A 23070-nucleotide genomic window follows, 5' to 3' on the forward strand; every position below is an offset into this window, starting at 1 on the left:
TGCCACTTGTCATCGGTGGGAGCTCTTTTTAGAAGACTGACATGGAACGTATCATGTACGTGGCGTCGGTTCTTGGGCAAAGTTACAGCAACAGTCACCTTATTTATTATTTTGCGCACAGGGAAAGGTCCCAGGAATTTCAAAGCGAGTTTGCGGCTTGTCTGAGCTAGTTTTAGGTTCTTTGTGGAAATATACACATGATCACCTGGTTGTAATTCCCATTCGGCCACACGATGGCGATCTGCGTATTTTTTGTAATCCAGTTTGGCTTTTTCAAGATGTTTCTTAATAAGCGTCCATTGTTGCGCCGCCTCCCCCCACCACGAAGACACATCTGGCAACTTAGAGGAATGGAGAGGGGGAGCGTCCAACGGGAAGGGATTGAAGTGAGCTCCATAGACAATTTTGAAAGGGGCCTCTCCAGTTGAAGCGTGTACACTGTTGTTATATGAGAATTCGGCCAGAGGGAGAAGGTCTACCCAATTATCTTGTTGGAAATTAATGTAGCAACGAAGAAACTGTTCTAGTATCTGGTTTGTTTTTTCGGATTGTCCGTCGGTTTGTGGGTGGTGGCTTGAGCTGATGCCTTGCTCAATATTCAACATTCTCAAAAGCTCCCGCCAGAAGTTGGCAACGAACTGTCCGCCGCGATCCGAAATCACCTTGGACGGAAAAGAATGTAATTTTACGATGTGTTTTAAAAATAAATCTGCTAGTTTTCGAGCGGTGGGTATAGCAGTACAGGGAATAAAATGAGCTTGTTTGGAGAACAGATCTACCACGACTAAAATGCAATTATGTCCTTTTGAAATAGGTAGATCAGTGATAAAGTCCATAGATATTATTTCCCAAGGTCTGTTGGGCGTTTCCAACGGTTGAAGGAGACCTGGAGGTTTGCCTTTCCTGGTTTTTGTGCTGAGGCAAATGGGGCAGGAACTAACATATTGGGAAATGTCTTTGCGCATGCCCGGCCACCAGAACTGTCTTTGGATTAGATGCAACGTTTTCAGATACCCATAATGACCAGCAGTGGGAGCATCATGACAGCGCTGCAAGACCTCCAGCCTGAGGCTGTCTGGGACATAAAACTTGCTTCCAACTAGCCAATCCCCCTGTGGGGATTGGACCAGTTTGTTTCGCGGAGCCTTATCCCCCTCCTTTTCCACCTCAGCTTTAAGTTTCGTTTTCCACTCCTGGTTGGCTGGGAGGGGCTGTTTGGCTCGACTGCGAGTAGTCACCACGCCCCCAAGTTGCGTAGGCGAGAAGACCGTGTCGACAGTCTCCTCCCGTCTGCTCTTGTGTTGGGGCATGCGCGATAGGGCGTCCGCCAAAAAGTTAGTTTTGCCCGGGAGATAATTTAGAGTGAAGTTGAATTTGGAAAAGAATTCCGCCCATCGCAATTGCTTGGCATTCAGTCTACGTGGGCTTCTGAGGGCCTCCAGATTTTTATGATCTGTCCAGACCTCGAAGGGGTATCGCGCCCCCTCCAGCCAATGTCTCCAAGTAGTAAGGGCCGCTTTTACTGCAAAAGCCTCCTTCTCCCACACATTCCAATTCCTTTCTGCCTCCGAAAACTTTCTAGACAAGAATGCACAAGGCCGCAACTTTCCATCCTCCCCCTTCTGCAGTAAAACTCCCCCTATCGCCGTATCGCTGGCGTCGACTTGCACTACGAAAGGGGACTGTTCGTTGGGGTGGGAGAGGATGGGTTCCGTTACAAATTGTTTTTTCAGGCATTCGAAAGCAGTTTGGCAATCGGAGGTCCATGGAAGTTTGGAGGAGGGTTTTTTAGCTTGGTCCCCTTTATCTTTTGTTTTCAACAATTCTGTTAAGGGGAGCGTGATGTGGGCGAAATTTGCTATAAAGTCTCTATAGAAGTTGGCAAAACCCAGGAAGGATTGTAGTTCTTTACGGGTGGTGGGTGTTTGCCATTCTTGAATCGCTTGTATTTTGGTTGGATCCATTTTTAAACCCTCTTGGGAGATGCAATACCCAAGGTAAGTGAGTTCGGTTTTATGGAATTCACATTTGGACAACTTGATGGGCAGTTTATTTTTCATCAAGGTGGCCAGGACCTTTTGTACCATTTGAATATGTTCCTCCTCTGTGTCTGAATAAATTAAGACATCATCAAGGTACACCACCACCCCTTTGTACAGAAATTCGTGCAGAACTTCGTTTATCATGGACATAAATACAGACGGGGCTCCCGTCAATCCAAAAGGCATAACTAGGTATTCATATTGTCCGAGGGGCGTATTAAATGCGGTTTTCCACTCATCCCCTGCCTTGATACGGACGTGGAAGTAAGCATCTTTTAAGTCTAATTTTGTAAAGATCTTACCTTGGGCCACGACGTTGAGAAGGTCTCGGATGAGTGGTATAGGATAGGCGTTGTTGGTGGACACTGCATTAAGTCCTCGAAAGTCCGTGCACAGTCGTAGTCCCCCATCCTTTTTTTTTACAAAGAGAACCGGAGCGGCGTGGGGGCTGTTGGCTGGACGGATGAACCCTCGTTGGAGGTTGGTGTCGATGAATTTCCGGAGCTCTTCTCGTTCATGGAGGCTCATGGGATATAGTCGTCCTTTGGGCAGTGAGGCTCCGGGCAAAATTTCCACCGCACAGTCCGTTCGTCGGTGCGGGGGTAGAGTATCAGCTTCCTCCTCGGAAAAAGCGTTCAGAAAAGGCCAATACGGCTCGGGTATTTGGTTGATTTCTTCTTGAGTAAGAAGGGCCTTTTCAGTGTGAGTTGGATTATTGCCCCAGTTTTGGTTCCAGCAGTGATTTTTGCAGTTGGCATGACTGAAGGTGATGCATCCTTGGGCCCAGTCTATGTAGGGATTGTGATCACATAGCCACTTGCTGCCTAGAATTAACGGGTATTTGGCAGTGGAGCTAATGACAAAAGACCTCTTTTCCCAATGTTGTCCCATGCCTGTGATCACTGGGATGGTCTCAGTGGTAACAGGGTTCATATTGGTGCCATCCATTTGTTCAAAGATTACTGGATTTTGTAATTCCCGAGTTGGTAAGACTAGTCCATTGACTAGAGCTGGGGCGATGATGTCTCTCGAACAGCCCGAGTCGATAAGGGCTTGCACTCGGATGTGCATCTTTCTTTCTGGGTTGATTAGAGTCACTGGCATGAATAAGATGGACCCGGGCGGCCGGTTCCGTGCCGGAACGGGCTTGGGGCGGATCTGTCGTTTGGGCCCTTTTACGACAGATCCATCTCGTTTCCCGACTGGGGGCTTTCTGGGTTGACTTCTGCGTTTGGGGAAGCGGGGTCGTATTCCATAACTTCTTCCGCTTCTAGCCCTCTCTCTGAGGCGGGCCTTTGGGAAGCGCCGCGGCCTCTGTTCGCTCGTGGTGCGGGAATCGGGCGTTGGAGAGTAGGAAATGGAGCAAGGGTTGGGCGCCGTAGTTGAAGCGGAGGTCGTTGCACAGGCCGGTAGGGGCATTGTGCTGCAAAGTGACCGGCTTGTCCGCATTGCAAACACAGCCCTTGTTGCCATCTAGCATCTCTCGCTCCACGGGTGGCGTACCCAGATCCCCGTCCTCCCTTCTGTAAAGTCAAGGGTCTTCTTTGTCCCGTTTGTTGTTGTTGTTCAACCAAACGGACTTCCAAAATGCGATTCTCAACTTCGCATGCAAGTTGGATCCAGCCTAACAACGTAGGGGGATTGTCCTGCATGAGGGCTCTGTCCAAAAGTCTCGGGTTTAGTCCTTGTTTGAACAGAATGATTTTGGTGGACTCCTCACACCTAGGGCATTTGGCAGCCAATTGTCGGAATTTCGTGATATAGTCTCTCGCCGACATGCTACCCTGTTTAATGGCTTGCAATTCTGTTCGGGCCCTGGTTTCCTCTAAGGGGTCTTCATATTGCGCTCGAATAGCATCCACCAACCCCTGGAGAGTATTGAGTTCTGGGGCCCCGATATTATAGAGTCCTACATACCAGTCCGCTGCTTTGCCTTGTAAGCGGGATCCGAGATGTTCAATTTGACTGGCTTCGCTGCCGAAGAGGTGTCCCCACCGGTTGAAGAATTGCACGACTTGCACTAGGAAAAATCCCAGTTTGGAGGGATCCCCATCAAAAGTAGCTTCCAGTTTCACCCAACCCATCGGGAGGTCTTGCCTCGGAGTCGGTGCTGGGTAGAAGTCTGTCGGAAGCATCAATGGCACTTGAGGTATGGGGGGACCCGGTTGTGGTAGCGGTGCTGGTTGCGCTGGCGGCGGCATCACCGGTTGAGCCGGGGGTAACGGCCTCGGCTGGGCTGGCGGTGGTGCTCTCGGCTGGGCTGGAGGTGGTGCTCTCGGCTGGGCCGGTGGCTGCAGTCGTGGTCGGGCAGGCGGCTGCAATCTCGGTCTGGCTGGTGGCAATACAGGAGGTGCTGGCAGTAGCGGTTGAGGTGGAGGTGGCCGGTGCGGCTGAGTAATGACCGGCCGCTGAGGGACGGGTTGGTGGGGTCGTAGTGGTGTAGGCCCCACCGGTTGGTTCGGAGGTGGTATTACAGGCTGCTCAAGTGGCAAACGTATCGGTTGCTGCGAAGGAGTTAGTTGCGGTCGAAGCGGAAGGGGCCGCAGCGGCGAAGGCCTGATGGGTGGTGGGCCGTGCGGGCTTACCCCTCTCGGCGTCGTGTTTCTAGGACGCAAAGGCTGATCTTGTGGCGTCGGGGTGCTCGGGGTTTGTTGGATGGGAACCACTTCTAGCGGCCGTTCCTCCTCTGAAGGGGCCGGGGGCTCTTCCGTCTGATCCGGCCGAACTGTCGTTGGAGAAGCGGGAGGGGGTATCACCGTCGTTTCGGTTGGACGGGTTGGCCCTTCTTCCTCCTCTCTAGGCTCCTCCGCTGGAGTATCCTTGGGAGATGGATCCCCATCCGATTTTGGGGTTTCCGTTGGAGTCCCTGCAGGTGCCTCAGCTGGAGTATCCCCGCCCGGTGGAGTTTCATCTATCCTAGGGAGTTCCGCGGGCGATTCTCCCGGTTCTCCCGGATAGTATTCCTCCTCTCCCGAAGGTAGCGGCTGCTGCGGGGCGTCCTCCACTGGATAGGACATGACACTTTGGAGGGTGGCGATTTGTACCGCCATTTCTTCAGGTGAGATTCTCTCCCCTGCCCCCATCGCTGAGATTAGGTGAATGGCATGAGCCAAACTTTCCTCCATATCAATCAGCCTAGCCTCCAACTGTTGCATTCGGCTAGGACCCGGTTGCCCCATCACGGAACCTCCCTCGGTTGTACTCACCGGGGAAAACGGTCCCCAAGGCGGAGGGTCTCCTTGATCGTCTCGTGATCTCGCTGCTAGAATTCCTTTGGCTAGACCCGTCACTGCCGATATGCCGGAATCTACAGCATGGGTGCGACTTTGCATTTGCACCCAACTTTGTTCAGGAACTTCCGTTGGCTCTTTCCAAGGGACAAGTTCCGAATAATCCCAACTCAGGGCGCCGCGGCGAGATGTGTTCCCGTCCGTCTGTTCGGCCGTCCTGTTCCAAAACAGCCACGGTTGGCTGCTATCCAGCTCAGGGACAGTCTCTAGGCTTCGGCGTCCATTCATCGAAATTCTTGGATGAAGCCCTCCGGCCCGGCGCTCTCGCGTTTCTCGGGGTCTGGCTCCCCACTCCGACGGGGTGGGTAACGAGATCAAGGGGAGAGCGGTAGCCGTCGGCCTGGTCCCCTCACTGCTGAGGTCGATGAGAGGCGATGTAGACGTCGAAGCTCCAGCCCCGGCTGGCACATGAGATTCTTGGGGTTGCACTGTTTGACTGTCGGGGGACGCATACGGATCAAACAAAGGATCCCTGTCCGGGACAACCTTGGATTCCGCTGGGCCCGACTCAGGCATGATTGGTAACAAAATGTCAGCTTGTGGCTAGATAAGGCGCTTCCTACAGGTTCCCTTTCAAAAGCAAACAGGAGTCCATTGATTGAACAAGGAAACTTTACTGCAGAAAAGGTCCATTATAGTCCACTGTCCTGAATAGGAGACTCAGGATGGTACATAGTCATTGTTACCAATGAAGGGCAAAGCATGAGGTACAGAGTAACAATACCCATCTGGATTTGCCTCCCCCCACAGTTCTCAAAACAACATCTTTCAGTCCTGGGAAGCTGCTCTCCTTCAAGGCCAATGCTTGGTGGAACGGTGTTAGACAAAACAGTCGCCTCCGGTGGGAATGCTGCCTGGGAACTGGTGCACCTGGGAAGAAAACACTTAGACACTAGAAGCATTAGAAAATGGAGTCAGTACAGTTTAGATATACACTGGACCTGACATTGATCTGGTATTGAGGTACCCTGAGTTTTCAAATATGGACTGGTCATCCCCTTCTACACTGAGAGGGCCTGTTCCCAAAGGAGTCAAGGCTTCTAACTCTGGGTTCGGAAATTCCCGGAGATTTGGGGTGCGACCTTGGGAGGGGAGGGACCTCAGCGAGGTATAATGCCATAGAGTCCATCCTCCAAGGCAACCATTTTCTCCAGGGGAACTAATCTCTGATGTAACTTGCTGATGTAATTTTGGAGCCTCTGTCTATAATGGTTGAGAATTCTGGGAGAACAGGTAAAGTGCCAGAAGACTGGAGTCAGACAAATGTTGCCTCTGTCTTCAAGAAGGGGGAAAAGGAGGGTCCAGGTAACTGCCAGTCTGTCAGCTTGATGTCCATACCTGGAAAGGTTTTAGAACAAATAGTCAAGCAGTCAGTCCTTGAGCATTTAGAAAACAAGACTGTGGTTACTAAGAGCTTCTTCAAAAACAAGTCATGCCAGACAAACCTTATCTCCTTTTTTGAGAGAGTTACTATTTTGTTGGATCAGGGGAATCCTGTGGACTTAGTTTATCTGATTTCAGTAAGGCTTTTGATAAGGTTCCACATGATATTCTTGTTGACATGTTGATAAAATGTGGTTTGGATTTGTAATTACTGTTAGGTGGATTTGTAATTGGTTGGCAGATTATACCCAAGAGTGCTTGTAAATGATTCCCTTCCTCTTGAAGAGGAGTAATAAGTGGAGTTAAACAACAATAAGTGTTAAATGGAATTCCTCAGGAATCTGTCCCAGGCCCTGTGTTGTTTAACACCTTTGTAAATAACTTGGATGCAGACATAGAGGGGATGCTCATTAAATTTGCAGACGATACTAAATTGGGAGCGATAGTAATACAGTAAAAGATAGAATCAGGGTACAGGCTGATCTTGACAGGCTGGAAAACTGGACTAAAACTAACAACATTAATTTTGGAGCTGAATTCAATGGAGCAATTGACAGGATCTACCGCAACATAAACGAATAAACTAGGCCATCAACTGTACCACTCTTAACAACTTAGTAACTTCCCACCAACAAAATCTGGAAGTGAGGGAAATACTACTATGGTTCCTGAGAGAGGATTCTTAATCTTCATGTGTGTAATTCACACAACATTCTTCTCCGTGAACATGGGATGCAATGGTGTGAGAATGCTGCAGAGCCGTTATCCGGCCCCTGACAATCACATGAACCCCCAACTCTGTTTCTGCAAGTTCAAAGTGTATTGAATAGTTGAGGAGGAGAGAGTGGACTGTTGGCACTGGGATGATCCATCACAGGAGAAGAGAAGAAAGAAAATAAATGCAACCATTGAGAGATACTTTATAAGCCACTTAAGACCCGACTGGAAAAAAGCAATATGCAATCACTCATTCAGCTTCTGAATCCATTAATAAGCTGAGCTCTGGTGACAGCAGGAGGGCTTAGCCACTTATTTATATTTATTTTTCTGACCTTTACGTTAACAAATTACAGCTCACACGATTAACTCAGAGGAGTTGTTTTAAAAAACAAACAAACTCTGAATTAGTCCTGGTTAGGCAATATCATTTTAAGTTAGCAGATGGCTGTTCTGATGGGTTGGACAGTCAAATGGACTGCGTAAGGTCATCTGTGGAGAATTGTGGGTTTTTTTCAGGCCCTGCCTTAAGTTAGTGATATGAAGTTGATGCAAAAACTAATTGCTGTAGCCCCTCCACATACACACACAATAGATTCCTAGCATTTGAAGCAGTAAACAGAAAGTCTGTGGTACCAAAACAAAAGAGGTTGGTTTTAGACTAAAGATTGGTAGCCAATTAAAATCAAACTTTTTAACCAATTCATTACGATCCTTTTTGAGAGGATGAAAAAAGCATGAAACAATTTAAATAAGCAAATTCCAGCACATTGTTAGAGGGACAGGCCACCTTTCTTACGTTTCTTTTCACTAGCAGTCAAAAGAGCCTCAAAGAATAAACGGGAGTTTACTAAATCTTTTGTTAATTAATAAATCTACCCATGAAAGCTTGCAGTCTTGCTTAATTTGAACATTCCTTTGCAAACAAAAGAGTGACTACCATGCACCCATTTAGATTTTATTTAAGAGATTAAATATATCGCATTAATCCTGTTCAATAAATTGTAATTTTGGCAGCTCAACCATGTATAAGAGGAGATTGTGCTGTGTGTGATCCTCTCGTTATGTGTGGTTGCCATTGCATGTGACTCAGACAACAGGTGTTTGTTTTTTTAGCTTTGGAACATGTGATCAGAAACCCAGAGTTTTTGAGGGTACAGTATATATATACTACAGCTGGAAAACATATGCATTGCTTTATTCACACAAAGTGGGACCACACATATTGGGAGGATTGCAAGTAAATACATTTTTCCATTACATAAGGATGGGATGCCAAAATTGTAACCATGGAAGCCAGCTGTAGCCAGTCCTCTACATTACACATATATGGTTTCAATCCACTTTTAGGTCACATTTATGCCTTCTTCAAAACTGCTTTTCTAAAAATTTGTTTCAACTGGTTTTCTGTTGCAGATTGTTAACATAGCATTGGCAAAGTGCATCACTGTGCATAAATCCAATCTGGCCTTGGAAATGTGTGATGTTAATAATGAGGTAAGACTTACCGGGTTCTTTTGCGTACGGTTGCTTTAATGCCCACGTCAGAGACAGTAAAACTGGTCCCTGATCCAGCATTACACTTGAAAGGCAGGATGCATTGCAAGGCACCACTTCCTACTAAGAGGATGCAGGGAGACCTTTAATTCTTATCAGGGAGTTTAGGTGGTAGAGAGGAGTGGACACTGCTCTTTGGGCCCTGCAGGCTGGACAGTCCATCTCTTCCATCTCCCGAAGAAAGTGTAAAAAGGCTTGCTCATCAGTTGAAGAGAGAAGTGCAAAGTCCCCTCTTCTGGGGACTTTCCTGGGCTGCAGTTCTACAGACTATTATCAGAGGAGAAGAAGAATGGCCAACAGAGTGGAGGGAGGATGAGGCAGGTTGCAGCATGCAGCGAAATGGCACATGCGCACTCCAGAGACCCCGATAACAACACCTCCAGTTGAAAACAGGAAGCTACAGGGCCAGATCAGCCCCGAAAGTATCGAAAATGTTGGACGTTTACATTGGAAGTGACATCACTGGAGGGCAAAGCACAAAAAAGACAAGCCCAAGATCAAGCCCACTTGCCATCCCCCAGTTTCGAGGTGAGGGGACTAGCAACCCTAACTAAGGATATTATTTACAAACATCCAAGCCAAGGGGATCTTCCAAAGCCTCTTCCACTGGCATAGCACAAGAAAGGCTATTGGAGGTATTTATGACTTGAAGTGCCTTTAAAGATGGCGGACAAATACTAAGCCCATTGATTATACCCTTAGGGTGAGTACGGCCTGCAAGGCACCTTTCTTTTTTCAACAATAGCTATTAAGCAATCATATTGGAAACAAGAGATTGCCAACCTTTTACCTTGTTGGTAAAAAGTTTGACATTTCTGGGCCTCTGGAACTAGTCTCCTTTGTCATTGTGGCCTTGGCCGTTATCAGTTAACTGAAGCCAGCCTGCTGTTCCAGATAGCTTCCTTTTGTATCAGGCAGTTAATTGCAGTACCAGGAGAAAGCTGTCTCATTCATTACATGACACTTTTTGCTTTAATATGGGTGAGGCCTAGGGTTGTCAGGTCCCTTGACTCCCCGGGCAGGAGATTGAGAGCCTGGCACCTACCTCGCTGTGCCCCTGGGTCCATGTTCAAGCGCACACTCCTGCCTTGCATGATGATGTCACTTCTGGGAAGTGACATCATCGCACGGGTCAAAGGGCGGCCTGGGAGCACTCCCACGCTTACCAAGGGGCTGGATTGGCCTGCTGCAAGGCATGATTCGGCCCCAAATGGGTCCACTGCAGGGTGCGTTTCAGCCCAAATTGGGCTGCTGTTGGCCCTGGGGAGCGTGCCCCCCCCTGCCAGCCAAGTAAGTGGGCATGGGAGGGAAGGGTGGGAGCAGGGGAATGGCACCCCTAGTGAGGTCTGGTCTAACTTTTCACAAGCAGAGCCACCATGAATCTTGTTATGTGCACACAGCAATGAAATGTTAAAGTTCACAGCAGTACATCATTGGATAGAGCATGGTGTAGTGCATCAAGAAGCCAGGAGTTGGCATTCTTTTCTAAGACTGCTCACACACCGTCAGTGAAATACTCATTACTATCGAACAAAGATGCTATACGCTAATCATTCTGTGAGTTTCTTTACATTCTCTCTGTGCGGATGATCTCTGCATCTCACTCTCGTTTTTTTCTTTGAGACCTACTTGGAAGCTTTTTTAGCTTAAGGGCACGTGCTCCTCATAAGAGTTCTTGGTTTTGTTTCCACATCACTCTTTTCAGCATTTCTATGAATCTTGTCTATGGCCTTTTGGGTTTTATTTCTGCACAGCAATTAGCATGAAAAAGACTGCCACTGGTGCCATTTCGATGGGAAAGACTTGAGAAATAGCTTTCAGAGAAATGCAGGCATGATTTGCAAAAGTATTTTACTTCTGTTATGCAAGGCTGCAATCTGAATTACTTAACCAAGGTCTGCAGATGTTGCATCCTTCTTGAAGATACATGAACCTGCTTTGTACCAAGCCAGGTTTTGGTTCACCATTGTCTTCTCTGTCTAGCAGCAGTATATCAGGGCCAAAGACACAGAAAGTTCTTTCCTGGCACCGGTACCTGAGATCATTTTAATGGGAGATGCCTGGGATTCCACCTGGGACTTTTGGTGTGCACAGAACAAGCTGTACCACCAAATGGGCCATTCATTTAGTATTTTATTTATTTAAGCATTTTTAGGCCACATTTTTTTCTCCAGAGGAACCCATATAAAAAAATGATTAAAAGTTCCAAATTACAAAACAAAATAGACTAATCAAGATAATATGAACAAATTTGGTTGTTCCAAGTCTGCCAAGCAGGACTGCCTCAGGTCCCAGGCTGCAAGCCACCAGGCTATGAACCAAAGCCCAAGACCTCTTTAGCTCACACTTCTGGCCCACCCCAGGTTCAATACCCAGAGGAAGAGGAGAAAAAGGTTGTCCTGTTTGGAATTCATCTGCTGCTTGCTCACTGCCAGCAAGCCAGCCGGAGCTTCCTTTTGATGAAGTTCCCCAAATCCAGATTTACAGTCCCCTCTCCCTCCTTCCCAGAGTCACGGGTGGGGTTGTGAGATGAATGCCTATTTCTTCTGATGATGCCCTAGTGCTGGGAGAAGCCAGGTGAGCAACTATCAACGAGGCTCATTTTTTCTCCCTCTCATGCCAGGAGCAGGTTTCATATTGAGGCTTCTGCTATTACAGCTGAATCCCTTCCATGCCTGCTAGAGCAGAAGTCTTGCCCAGCTATTTTCACTCCTCCTGATTTTTTTTTTAAAAAGCCATGCACTTTATCTTGGGGGAGCTGGCTACTGCCAAGGTGACAGGCAAGACTCCTGTTGGGCCAGGTGCACCCCTCTGTCTGGAAATTTGATGCACTGTACGCACAGGGAGCTGTGCTTTCTTATATACAGCTGCACACCTTGATCACAAATGGGAGCTATTTAGAGAACCAAGACTCTGGGACCACCATGCCATGATATATGCCTTTCTTTGGATAAAAAAACCCTCCTTGTGACCATGCCATCTGCCTTTCTTGGAGTACACACTACTTCTGTTTGCCCCCCCCCCCCCAATAACTGTCCTACCCCTAAGATTGCCAAATGCAAGTCTTTGGCCCTGCCATATTACTCTGCCTGCCTTTCTTAGGGTGCCAAATGCATAGCACACTGTCGGCTTTTGGGGTGCCAAATGAATGAATGTGCTGCTATGCCAACTTATTAATTAAATAATAGCTTCATAGTGAAAGAAATGGAAAAATCATCATGAATAAATGAAGTGAAAACACATTTATTTAAGTATTTAGATCCTGCTTTTAACCCAAGAGGCTCAAAGCAGCTTACAACAGCAAACAAATAAAGCAAAACAAGCAAGTGAATTTCAGGCTGGTTCTAGACTCATTGGCTGGCTTAATGGAAGACATGGGCTGCAGATCACAGGCTGAGAACCAAGGGCACATTTGCTATTGCCCTTTCTCTGTCCACGTTCAAACTTTATAAGGTACCTGAGACAGGAAGGAGAAAAGCAATCCTCAGCAAAAATGTTCCTCCTCTTAATCCTTTCCTCCCTTTCTGCTCTCTTTCTTTCTTTAATGAATAAAGGAAAACAAAGGGGAGATATGCATAGCCATATCATTGAGCTGTAGGGGGTCCTTTAAACTGAATTCAGATGAAGTTAGCAGCAGCTTTGCACTAAGAGCGTTTCCTGATGTGACCTAAACCATGTGTGCATGATGGAAGCATCATTCCAGCAACACTGGAAGGCCTGGGCTCTATGGTTCCTTACCACATCACCAGTCTCCAACAGAATGCTTGACTGCTAAGGAGAAGAGCAATGATTCCAGTACGCCACACACAGCCTAGATCTTCCGACAGTACCATAGTGGTACGAAAGAGGAGCAGTAGCTCCTATGCTCCTATAGTAATTGTCAGAGGACCTTAAGATCACTGAGAGGCACAGTTTTAGCAATGTAACAGAGGCCTCCTCATAGATGTAAATTGGCATGGATGTCTTGTGCTTTCCACTATGAAAAATGACGCAAAGAATTCGTGCAATGTTTCTCCCCCTGCCTATCTTATTTTAGCAAGCCTTTTGCCCCTTACTTGTCCAAGGCCCCCTGTCTCCCTGACTCATTTCCTGCTGCTGCTGTGTTTTTTTTTTAATCTTAATGTTTTTAGCAATATGTTGCCCATATTCTCTTAGCATCGTAGTTGGCATAATTACTGCAACAAGGGACAACTAGTCACGCTGTTAATATTTTCAGGGTTATTCATGCTGCAAAACAATGATAACTTCCTCGGATTTGAAAGGGACTCCCCTAAAGCAAGGTTTAGTGAGGCTCATGGGCTACTCGATGAGTAATCTTTATCTAGCATGTGACAGTTCTGAACATTACTGTGCTTAAAGGACACCAATGGAACGCACCCTTCTTTGATTCTGCCTTTTAAAATTTAAGGCCAAGACAAATCATTCATACGTGTTACGGATTCTTTCCCAATATGCAGAACCAACAGTTCAACTACACTTGGCTGAGACTGATCCAGCACGGAGACCTCTGCGTGGCACTGACTGATGCCAAAGGGACCCTGGGCCTGCACCCTTGTGATAAAAGAAACAATAGTCTGAAATGGCTGCATAAATCACTGGTTGCTTTTCATCCAGAACTCGTAAGTACAACGTTGGCAAATGACTCTTCCCCTCCTCTCTGTGGCTGGACTGGAAATGGTGCACCTCATTTGCATTTCTATGGCGATGACAGGCATTTGTCTTTTAAGCGGTGAAAGGGTTTGTGCAAAGATTATTCTCCATCAGCGGCAGCTCAAGGCATTTTGCTGTTTGAGGCTGCTGATTGACTACCTTACCTGCATGATCCTCCTTACTAATCCACTGAGCCTACTGGCTCCCTCAGGCCTGTTTAAAAGCAGTGCAGCAAGCCACACACACACCCTGGGAAGCATTCACAAACTCTCTCAAGAACCTTTTGAGATAGTTCAGCCACGTGGCAACCCTGCTGCTTATGCAACCCAAATGATGGCTGAACTCTAGCCAGAGGAAGGGATCTCGCAGCTTGGGAAGCTCTCCAGGGCCCTGTGGCTTGCTGTGCTGGTTTTTGAGAAGGCCTGGAGACAAAGTGGATTAGCAGCCAGAGCTCCTGGGTGGAGTGACATCGGTGAGGCAGGGGCAGGGGTGGGGACTGCAGCAGGGCAGAGGCAACAGTGGCTGGAGCGAGGCAGAAGCTGGCTGGCGAGGGGATGCTGGCAACAGGCAGGTGGGGTGGGAGGTTGTTGCTCCCCAGATCTGCCACCTGAGGCAACGGCCTCTGCTGTCCTTGATTTGAACTTCCCAGTACCTTCAAGCCGAAATTAAAGCAGGCATAGTCTCCTTATTGCAGAAAAGGCTAACTTGGTTCAGGATTCTAATTCCAGCATACGTTTCAGGGCCAAGACACACTCTTGTTTGGAATTTTGCAAAATGCACAATTGGGCTATGAACTAGGCTACACAGATTATCTTCTAATGATGTTGGCATCTTGAGACAAAGGTCTGCAAATGCAGGCTTATCAAAACAATGCCAGAAGTGGACTTCAGGAACATGGAATTTCATTTCTCAGGGACTTCAGGGATACAAACTTGTGATGCCTTTTGTATAACCCTCTCTCTCTCTCTCTCTCTCTCTCTCTCTCTCTCTCTCTCTCTCTCTCTCTCACACACACACACACACACACACACACACGATCCTGTTCCATATATACAGTAATATTACTCTTGAAAGCAAAGTTTCTATTTTATTTATAAAATAAGATAAATAGATTGTATCATGGTAGTTAGACTTGAAGCATTCTTCCCCAGACCACGGCAAACCACAGAAGTTCTCATATCCGTGTGAGGACCGTTTTTCTGTAATATGTTTGTTAATGTGCAGCAGTCTCTGCAGGTTACCAGGCTGATGAGGAATTCAAAATGCTCACTTCCTTACTCTCTGAATGTCCCAGAAATAGTCATGAAACAGCCCTATGGAACTGAAGCCCACAATCTGAGCTCTGAGGGGGGCTTTTTGTTGAATGACAGAGCACGTGTAAAAAGATTCATGGTTTAATCTCTGGTGTCACCAGCAGGCCAGCTCATCCATCAGGCAAAGTGAAGGGGTGCCGCATATGGTAGGTTTGAGGGGGGCATTCCTCCTTGCCGCTGCCTTTGCCTGGGAGCCAAAAGAGCTAACACTCCTCATCACTTTCCCCCCAGTCTCTCAGAAGCTATCATTGCCAGGGCAACAAATAAAACAACAGAGTGATTCTTGTGGGGGGAAAGAACCTTGTCAGAATTTGGGGTTCCTTTAGCGCCATCATGGCGTACTGCATTTTAGATGGAGGCAGTAGCTGTGAGACTATGGGGTCTGGATGACAGGGGTGGGTGGGGGTGACAGCCTTATGAGGGGAAATGCCACGAGCCTCCATCAGTGCCCAGTTAAAAATGTTAAATAGCAAGGTGAGAAAGCTGTGCAATAGATGTGATGCAAACTGGATCGTGGGTCCCCTGACCTGACTCGCAATCACACGTACCATCAGGGGACTCACCTAACAAATTGCTCTTTCGTTCAGTGTGGCTCAGAACACTGTAAGAGGGAAAGAGGGGCTTTTGCCTCACCCAGCAAGTGAAAATAGCCATTCTCTTTTCCCATTTCCCATTTCCATTTCCTCTGTTTGCCCCTTTCTCAGGCTCCACTTGTCCTCAGTCATATCATCCCAGGACATGTAGAGCCCAAGAAAGAGGCAAACAGCTCCCGCCATGGCCACTTCTGCTAGAGAAAATGATGCTGGAGGGAAGGCGGAAGCTCCACCCCTCCCCACCCCCGCTGCACTCCAGGCCTCATCAGGTAACAAAACGGTTTTGTCAGGTCAGTCCCCTGATGGTATGTGTGACTCCAGGTTGGGTCAGGGGGCTCCTAACCTAGCCCATGTCACATTTGTTGTATAGCTAGGCCCTTAGGGAGAACCACTCTGTCCGAGTTGACAGTACTGGGACAGATGCCTCCTTGGTCTGAGTTACTATAAGGCAACTTGTTAAGTTATAACTGAGTAATACATACCTAACTCTGTGCTAGTCAGTGACAATGTTAAAAAGGTTCTACACACCTAATGTTTAGTATAACTTGGCAATAACAGACTTCCCTTCTTCATTCAAAATCTAATTCTTGTCAAGGGTTGCAGCATAAGTCTCCCAAGTCAGTTTATTTATCAATATGGCCACCTGTACGCACACAACATTTTCACTTTTTAGCTCAGCGATAATAAAAAAAAATAGATTCTGTATCATGCTCCAAAAACCCATCTAATGACAGATTTCTTTTTAAAACTTTCCTCATCTTTAAGCTGTAAATTTTAGGAATAAGATGCTAAAAAGTGCCAAAGTAAACCAGAATGCCCCCCTGTACACACACAGCCAAGTAAAAGGAATGCCGCTGTTCCATTCTGGGGAACAATAGCCATTACAGTAGCTGATCGATAGTCTTGTAAAAAATCCTGATAGCGACACTCATTCCAATTGTTTCTTCTTTACAACTTTACTGCAAAATCTCCCCAACATGAACGTGCTTCTTTTTGAGGCCAGGAGGAAGCATATGAAAAATGATTAACCATTAGGGTTACCAGATAGCTTGTCAGATACTGCTGATGGTCTTTGATCTTCTGCTGAACTTTGGGTCTTAAGACAGATTGGTCCTTGCCGCAAGAAAGAAAGTTTTGCCCCCCCCTCCTTTTTTTTTTTACAATACCATAATACCCAATTCAGCAGAATAGGACATGGATGATTGCACCTGTACAAGATTGAGCTAGCAGCAAGCTTGGCCTACACAATTTTATCCATTGAGGTAAGAGATCAGATTAGTTTTTATGAAAGCATCAGATACTGAAGGAACATAGTACCAGCCTAGTGGGAGAAAATGCAGCCTAAAGTTATCGCTGTCATATGAAACCAAAAGACGGATTTATTTTCTACAAAGCTAATGGCTGTCCTCTGCAGGCTCTTCTTGTATCCGCACTGCTTAAAATGAAGACAAATCAACCACAAGGCATTGGTGTAATCAGGAAGGTAACTTTATACTGTAAGCTTTTTCAGTTGGGCAGGAGAGGAAGAAGAGACGGATTTGAGCAATAGCACAGTTTCAGACAGCAGAGGGGCCCCTTGTGCTGTAGGGGCTTTGCAGTTCAGCACCATTGAATCCAGACCCTCAGCCTTCCAAATAGGTGATCAGAAAAATCAGAGGACAAGCACTGGTGTGAATTTGTTAGCAACCTTACAGAGTTGTTTCTAAAGGATAAACTAATCTGCGTCACTTCTAAATCTATTGATGGTTAACATTTTGGTTTGGTCAGTTGAGAAAATGAGACAAAGATATCGCACCCAAAGTGAAATAAATCAAAATGCAACCCATTGCTTGTTCAAACTTTTCATGGATTTCATAACCCACTTTCTCATCCTAGTACTTGGACTTAATTAACAAATTACCCAATCCACTTTTCATCACAGGAAGTGTTCTTAAACTTCATCAGCTGAAAATAATGTAACATGAAAGCCAGGCTTTCCGACCATAAGTTACTATTTCAAATGCCATCGGAGATGATTTCCTTTGCATGATAATGACCACCAAGACAGCAAGGATTTTGCTGTTTGCATTTTCAAAGAATTACAAAGCTGCACAGCACAGAAGGTATAATAAAGTTCTGGACAGAGAACAGGTAGAAATTTGGGATGCTGGCCAACATTTCCTTTTCAGCCTATAAATGAATTATATATATTGAACCTAATGCCTAATCGAGGCCATAATCTACCAATATTTTTTTTGGTACCAAGTGAATATAATTTACCAGCTCTTTTGGCAACAAAACATTCCCAGTGTCTTTCTCTCTCTCTCTCTCTCTCTAGATGGATCATATTGTTTTAGAACGCCTTCCCCAGGCCACATGCTTAGAAGTGGATCAGTCAAAGAAAGCCCTAAGAGTAAACAATTGTTCCCCCTCCAACCCTTATCAGAAGTGGCAGTTTGGAAATTATTATGCTGACTGAAGGGAAACGTGAGCAAACCAAACATGGGAAACCAGTAAATTCAAGAACAACAGCTGTGAACCTTCTGATGGAAAATACAAAACAGGCGGCTCAGTTCCCAGCCACCACTGAAACCCATCCCTTTCAAAGGAGGAGACGGAGAGATCAGGGGAGAGAGCTGGCGCATCATGGCTCAGTGTAAGCGAGGCATTTTACCTTAACGGGTCTTTGGCAGGAACAAATTGTCAGACCAAGGAAGTTTTCCCAAAGTTCTTTCTTCCTAGATCTACAGCAATTTGCCTCTTAGAGTGTAAAGCAAACAGAGCTTAACAGCTCTGCATTTTTTTTTCAAGGAACATTTTTGGAGCTTTCAGTCTCTTAAGTTCCCCATCTCTTTTTTTTTCCAGAACTCCATTAGGACCCTAGGTAATATACATATCTAAAATCAACTGTGTAAGTACCTGAATATAGGTACTGATGTCTGTCAGACTGGATTGATTGAGGCAGCCAGGTGAACACTTACTTCAAAGCCATGGCAAAAGTCTGATTTGCCCATAAGAAAAAAAGAAACCTCTGAAAACATCTGACCAGACAAGCACCAACTCCTCCAAGAAACTGCAAAGAAGTCAAAGCATATAGACTGCAAGAATCAGAAATACTGTCTCTGTTCACCACAACCCTGAAATTAACCACCTGGATATCCTTCTGCTTTTCTGTATGTAGGCTGGGAAAGTGTGTATTAGAATGAGTGAGTCAGGACCACTTCCAGGATTTGGGGAGTGAGGCAAGCAGACAGTGCCCAGCGCCCACCCTTCTGCCTACTACCAGCTCCCCTTGTGCCTCCCTTCCTGCCACCCACCTGTGTTTATGTCCTTTCTCCATGCACAGTCCCTCCTACCACCTGCACCTGGATAGCACTGGCCAGTGTATGTAGCTGGAAGTGCTGCTGCTGTAGCCACCAGGAGTGCTACCATTGTGTACCACCCACATGCCCTTCCCCAACAATGCTGATCAGCTGGAGCACAGGTGGCAGAGTGCTTGCAAACAAATCAGCAAGGAAGGGCATGTATGTATGCAGGTGGAAAGGAGGTGTATGGGTGGGGAAATCAACAAGAGTGGGCCCCACCAGAAGCCCTGCACCAACCCCACCTTAGGGTAGGCTGATGCCAGCCCTGGAACGAATGTATTCATTGCCGGATGCAGGCCCTCTCACCTGTCCTTTCCCATCTCTGAATAAGCACAAGCCTCCACCTTTAGAAACTAGCAATATGTGAATGGCAGAACTTCTGTAATGAGAATGCAAATGGGCATAAGAGGATCTTGCTTAGGCCGGACAAATCGGCAGGAACCCACGCGTTCAGAAGCAACAACCGTTTCACTGTGCTAAACCACTTTTGGCATCAATGAATCACGCACATACTTCCCAGTGACCACTTTAGAACTTCCTATGCCAAGCCAATAATAGCTTTTAGGTCCACTGGGAACCAAGCATGGCCATGTTTCAGTAGCTGCTTGGCAATACAGGAAAGCGCACGAGAGTGCTCGGACAGCTGCCTCCCCATGTGGTTAGTCACACACCACATACGTATTAAAACAACTTCTGCTTGTGACACAACTGTGTGGTCACACACTTTACCCTGCAATGAATATTAAAGGCTTACAGCTATTCCAGAGTATAAGGAAAAACTGGCAACTGCCCATCTGGGATACCTACTGCTGGATTTTATTTGCTTGAACTGCTGCTTGGAGGGTCAGATTTTGGGAATGTGCAATTTCAGAATGGGAAATGGTTCGTTCCTTAGGACCCTGTCTGTCTCTGGGTATTATGAGGTATGAAAAGTTGTTTAAAATGTTCTTAAAACATGACACAGCTTGGTAATTTAATACCAAACAGCAGAGCTTTGAAATTTGTGTTGAATCTTGCTTCCTTTGTTCCTTTTAACATTTCCTTTTCTAGTAAGTCTTAAAAAATATATCATCATTCTTGGCACATTTAAACCAAACATTGCTGTGTGGAGGCTGGATTGGTACATTCTCCCTGAGAGAGTTATCTTGTATGTGAAAAGTGTTTTTTTTGAAAAATTTTGAGGCGGCATTGTTTTTTCCACCCACATTTTGAAGTGCCACCACCTTGCCAGCGATTCATTCTGTGGAGCTGTGTTGACACGGCATCTAATGGTTAGTTGAGAATGGCAAGTTGCATGAAATGAGTTTGTCTGTTTTGCAGGATACAGCCCATTTGCTGGCTTCCACGGCCTTTTAAACTCAAAGCAGTCCCCACTGAGCCACTTCCGGGATGAGGAGGTGATGGACCACATGACTGCCTTTGGCCGTAGCCACCACTGAAAGTCAGAGGAGCCACTCCAGGGCAAGAGGCTGGAGAATTAGTATCCTCTTTCTCAGCCAAGTTTTCTGTCATCCATAATGTTGACAGCCTGTTGCAAGCCTATTTGGGGTCCAGGAGGGCCTCTGTATAACACACCACATACTAACGCTGACAGCGTTCGACGAGATTGCCTGCCAAAATATTGACTTGCCTAGCAGAATACATAGTCAGCTTCATTCCCAACTGCCCCCCCTCAATTCCCCTCCTCCTGCCCCATCCTTTAGCATAGCTGCCCTGCAGTCACTATCAGAAAAATTACACAGATGTTATCTGCGCACTCCTGTTTTATCAACAGCATGTATGTCATTACATTGTGTGTTAACGTGCCCGTCATTTGTCATTTAGCAGCCACAGAGCAGCCATATGTCACAGTCACATCGCGTTGCCCGTCATGCCACTTAGACTCATTCTTCATTTGTCTAAATAAATTCGTCTTCGATGTTGGCATCACATTTGCTTTCAAAGCACATCTTCTTGAGTCCCCTCTAGGATAAGAAGCATTGCAGTGTTAAAAAGCACAGAGAGACCGCACCAATCAGACTGTACCAATCTCCTCTTTTGCAGAAACTGGAACTTTTTTAGTTTAATAGATGGGGGGGGGGGTGTGATCACAATAGCATTTTGTTGAGATGAGCTCTTCTGGAGCCCAAGACTTTTTAAAAATAGCAACTTATGCCATTTCTCCATATTGATATTCTCATGCACGATATTGAAAGCCAGCATGATGTAATAGTTTGAACATGTGACTCAGGTTCAAATCCACACTCTGCCACAGAAGCTTGTTGGGTGCCCTTGGGCCAATCATACACCCTCAGCTTAACCCACCTCACAGGGTTGTTGTGAGGATAAAATGGAGGAGAGAAGAATGATGTAAATTGCTTTGGGTCCCCACTGGGGAAAAAGGCAAAGAATAAATGAATTAAATAAACATCTGTTTGCCATTTCCAGGCCTTGCCTCTTCCGCTTCATATACAAGTTCAGAATGACTTTGAATAATAAGTCACCCCATTTACTAGGCCACAATGGACCTGATTTCCTGAACCTGATTTGGCAACTCTTCTAAACAAATGTATGCAGTCAACCACCTTGCAGTTGTGTGTGTTTTTTAACTTGCTTGGCTGTGGAGGAAAATGTATAAAGGTTATCGTGACTTTAAAAAATAGAAAGTATAGCAAAGTGGTCATTCTGTTTGGAGATGATACCTGCACATGCCAGAAATGGGTGCAAGAACTGAGGCATCCAGTAGCCACAGGCTCCTGTCCTGGCAACCAGAGCGCCGAAAAGGGCAAGGAGGTGATGCCTGCCGATAGAAGGAAGGTGGGGGAAGGTCACTGAGAACCTGAGTGCCTCCTTTGTGCTGGCACCTTCAGGTTTTCTTCCTTTCTAAGCTTTGTGAATGTTTTTGCACCCCTGATTAGAAACATCGCGAAACCACTGATACCACGTTGTTTACTTCAGCCTAGATCATATTAGGTTCCTGATGTCTGTTTACACAGGTCTATTGAACGTACCCAAGCTTCTGGCAGTTCACAAAGGCACTGCTTTGTTGTTTTTTTAAAGTCAAGACAGAAGTTTGCTTACAGTGAGCTAGACACTGCTTTGCATGCGGAAGGTCCCCGATTCAGTCCCTGATATCTCCAGCTTGAAGCATCAGGTAATAGACGACGTGAACGTTCTTGGCCTGAGACCCTGGAGAACTGCTGCCAGTGAGAGTAGACAATGCCACCCTTGACAGACCAGGGGTCTGACTCAGTACAAGGCAGCTGCGTGTGATCAGTCCTCAAAAGTGAAACAAAATGCAACCCCAAGGTTCCTTCCATGATCTTTGACACAGAAATGGTGTGTAACTTGAAAAAATAAAATGGCTTCAAGATAGGAATCCACACAGACAACAGTGTTTCTGTCCTTTGTATGTTTGTACCCACCCATCAGATGGCTGGGACTTTAATTTTGACCGCAGTTTACGCCCCTCCCAATAGGTGACCATTGTTGCCCAAAGTCATAGCACTGACTGACTCTTCGACGATCCTCCACATAGAGACCTGATCTAATCTTAAGTACCATTGAAACTGATGGGATATAAGTTAATTGCAGTTAACTGGCTTATGTACCTAGATCCTGTTCCATCAAAAAAGGTACATCGCACCACCTGAATGTCTGAAGCAGTCTTGAGATGAAACAATTTGTTCTTCACAGATAACAAGTGTTCTATAGGGACGCACACAGGGCTTTTTTTCTGGGAAAAGAGGTGGTGGAACTCAGTGGGTTGCCCTCAGAGAAAATAGTCACATGGCTGGTGGCCCCGCCCCCTGATCTCCAGACAGAGGGGAGTTGAGATTGCCCTCCGCGCCGCTCAGCAGCGCGGAGGGCAATCTAAACTCCCCTCTGGAGATCAGGGGGTGGGGCCACCAGCCATGTGACCATTTTCAAGAGGTTCCGGAACTCCGTTCCCCCACGTTCCCCCTGAAAAAAAGCCCTGGACGCACATTTTTTAAAATTTCATTGCTTGATTTGGTGGCTTGATTCACTTTGTTGACTCATTTCAACCATTTGCTTCTTTCCGTGCCTGGTTCGGACAGTCATTTCAGTTTTGAGTCATTTTTTGAAACCTTTTCCATTGATTTCAAACAGCAAATTTCAATTCATTGTAACCATAACAGGACATAGCGGTAGTGTTGATGGACTTTCCTGTTACTGTCTGA

At 46.3% G+C, this 23070-nt stretch overlaps 1 protein-coding gene across 2 annotated transcripts in view; it reads left to right on the forward strand.

Moving 5' to 3' along the window:
• Window positions 1-20818, forward strand: part of GALNT5 (polypeptide N-acetylgalactosaminyltransferase 5) — a 43622-nt gene extending 22804 nt beyond the window's left edge. The window contains exons 8-10 of one of the 2 annotated variants that reach the window (XM_054971229.1): window positions 8849-8929; window positions 13447-13608; window positions 17863-20818. In XM_054971229.1, the coding sequence (XP_054827204.1) occupies window positions 8849-8929; window positions 13447-13608; window positions 17863-18003 (384 nt within the window). In that variant the 3' untranslated portion in view covers window positions 18004-20818. The remainder of the gene's footprint in view (window positions 1-8848; window positions 8930-13446; window positions 13609-17862) is intronic. The other variant, XM_054971230.1, reaches the window with a different exon arrangement.
• The last annotated feature ends 2252 nt before the right edge of the window (window positions 20819-23070 follow it).

Source organism: Eublepharis macularius, chromosome 2 (assembly GCF_028583425.1).
Source record: "Eublepharis macularius isolate TG4126 chromosome 2, MPM_Emac_v1.0, whole genome shotgun sequence".
Lineage (NCBI taxonomy): Eukaryota > Metazoa > Chordata > Lepidosauria > Squamata > Eublepharidae > Eublepharis > Eublepharis macularius.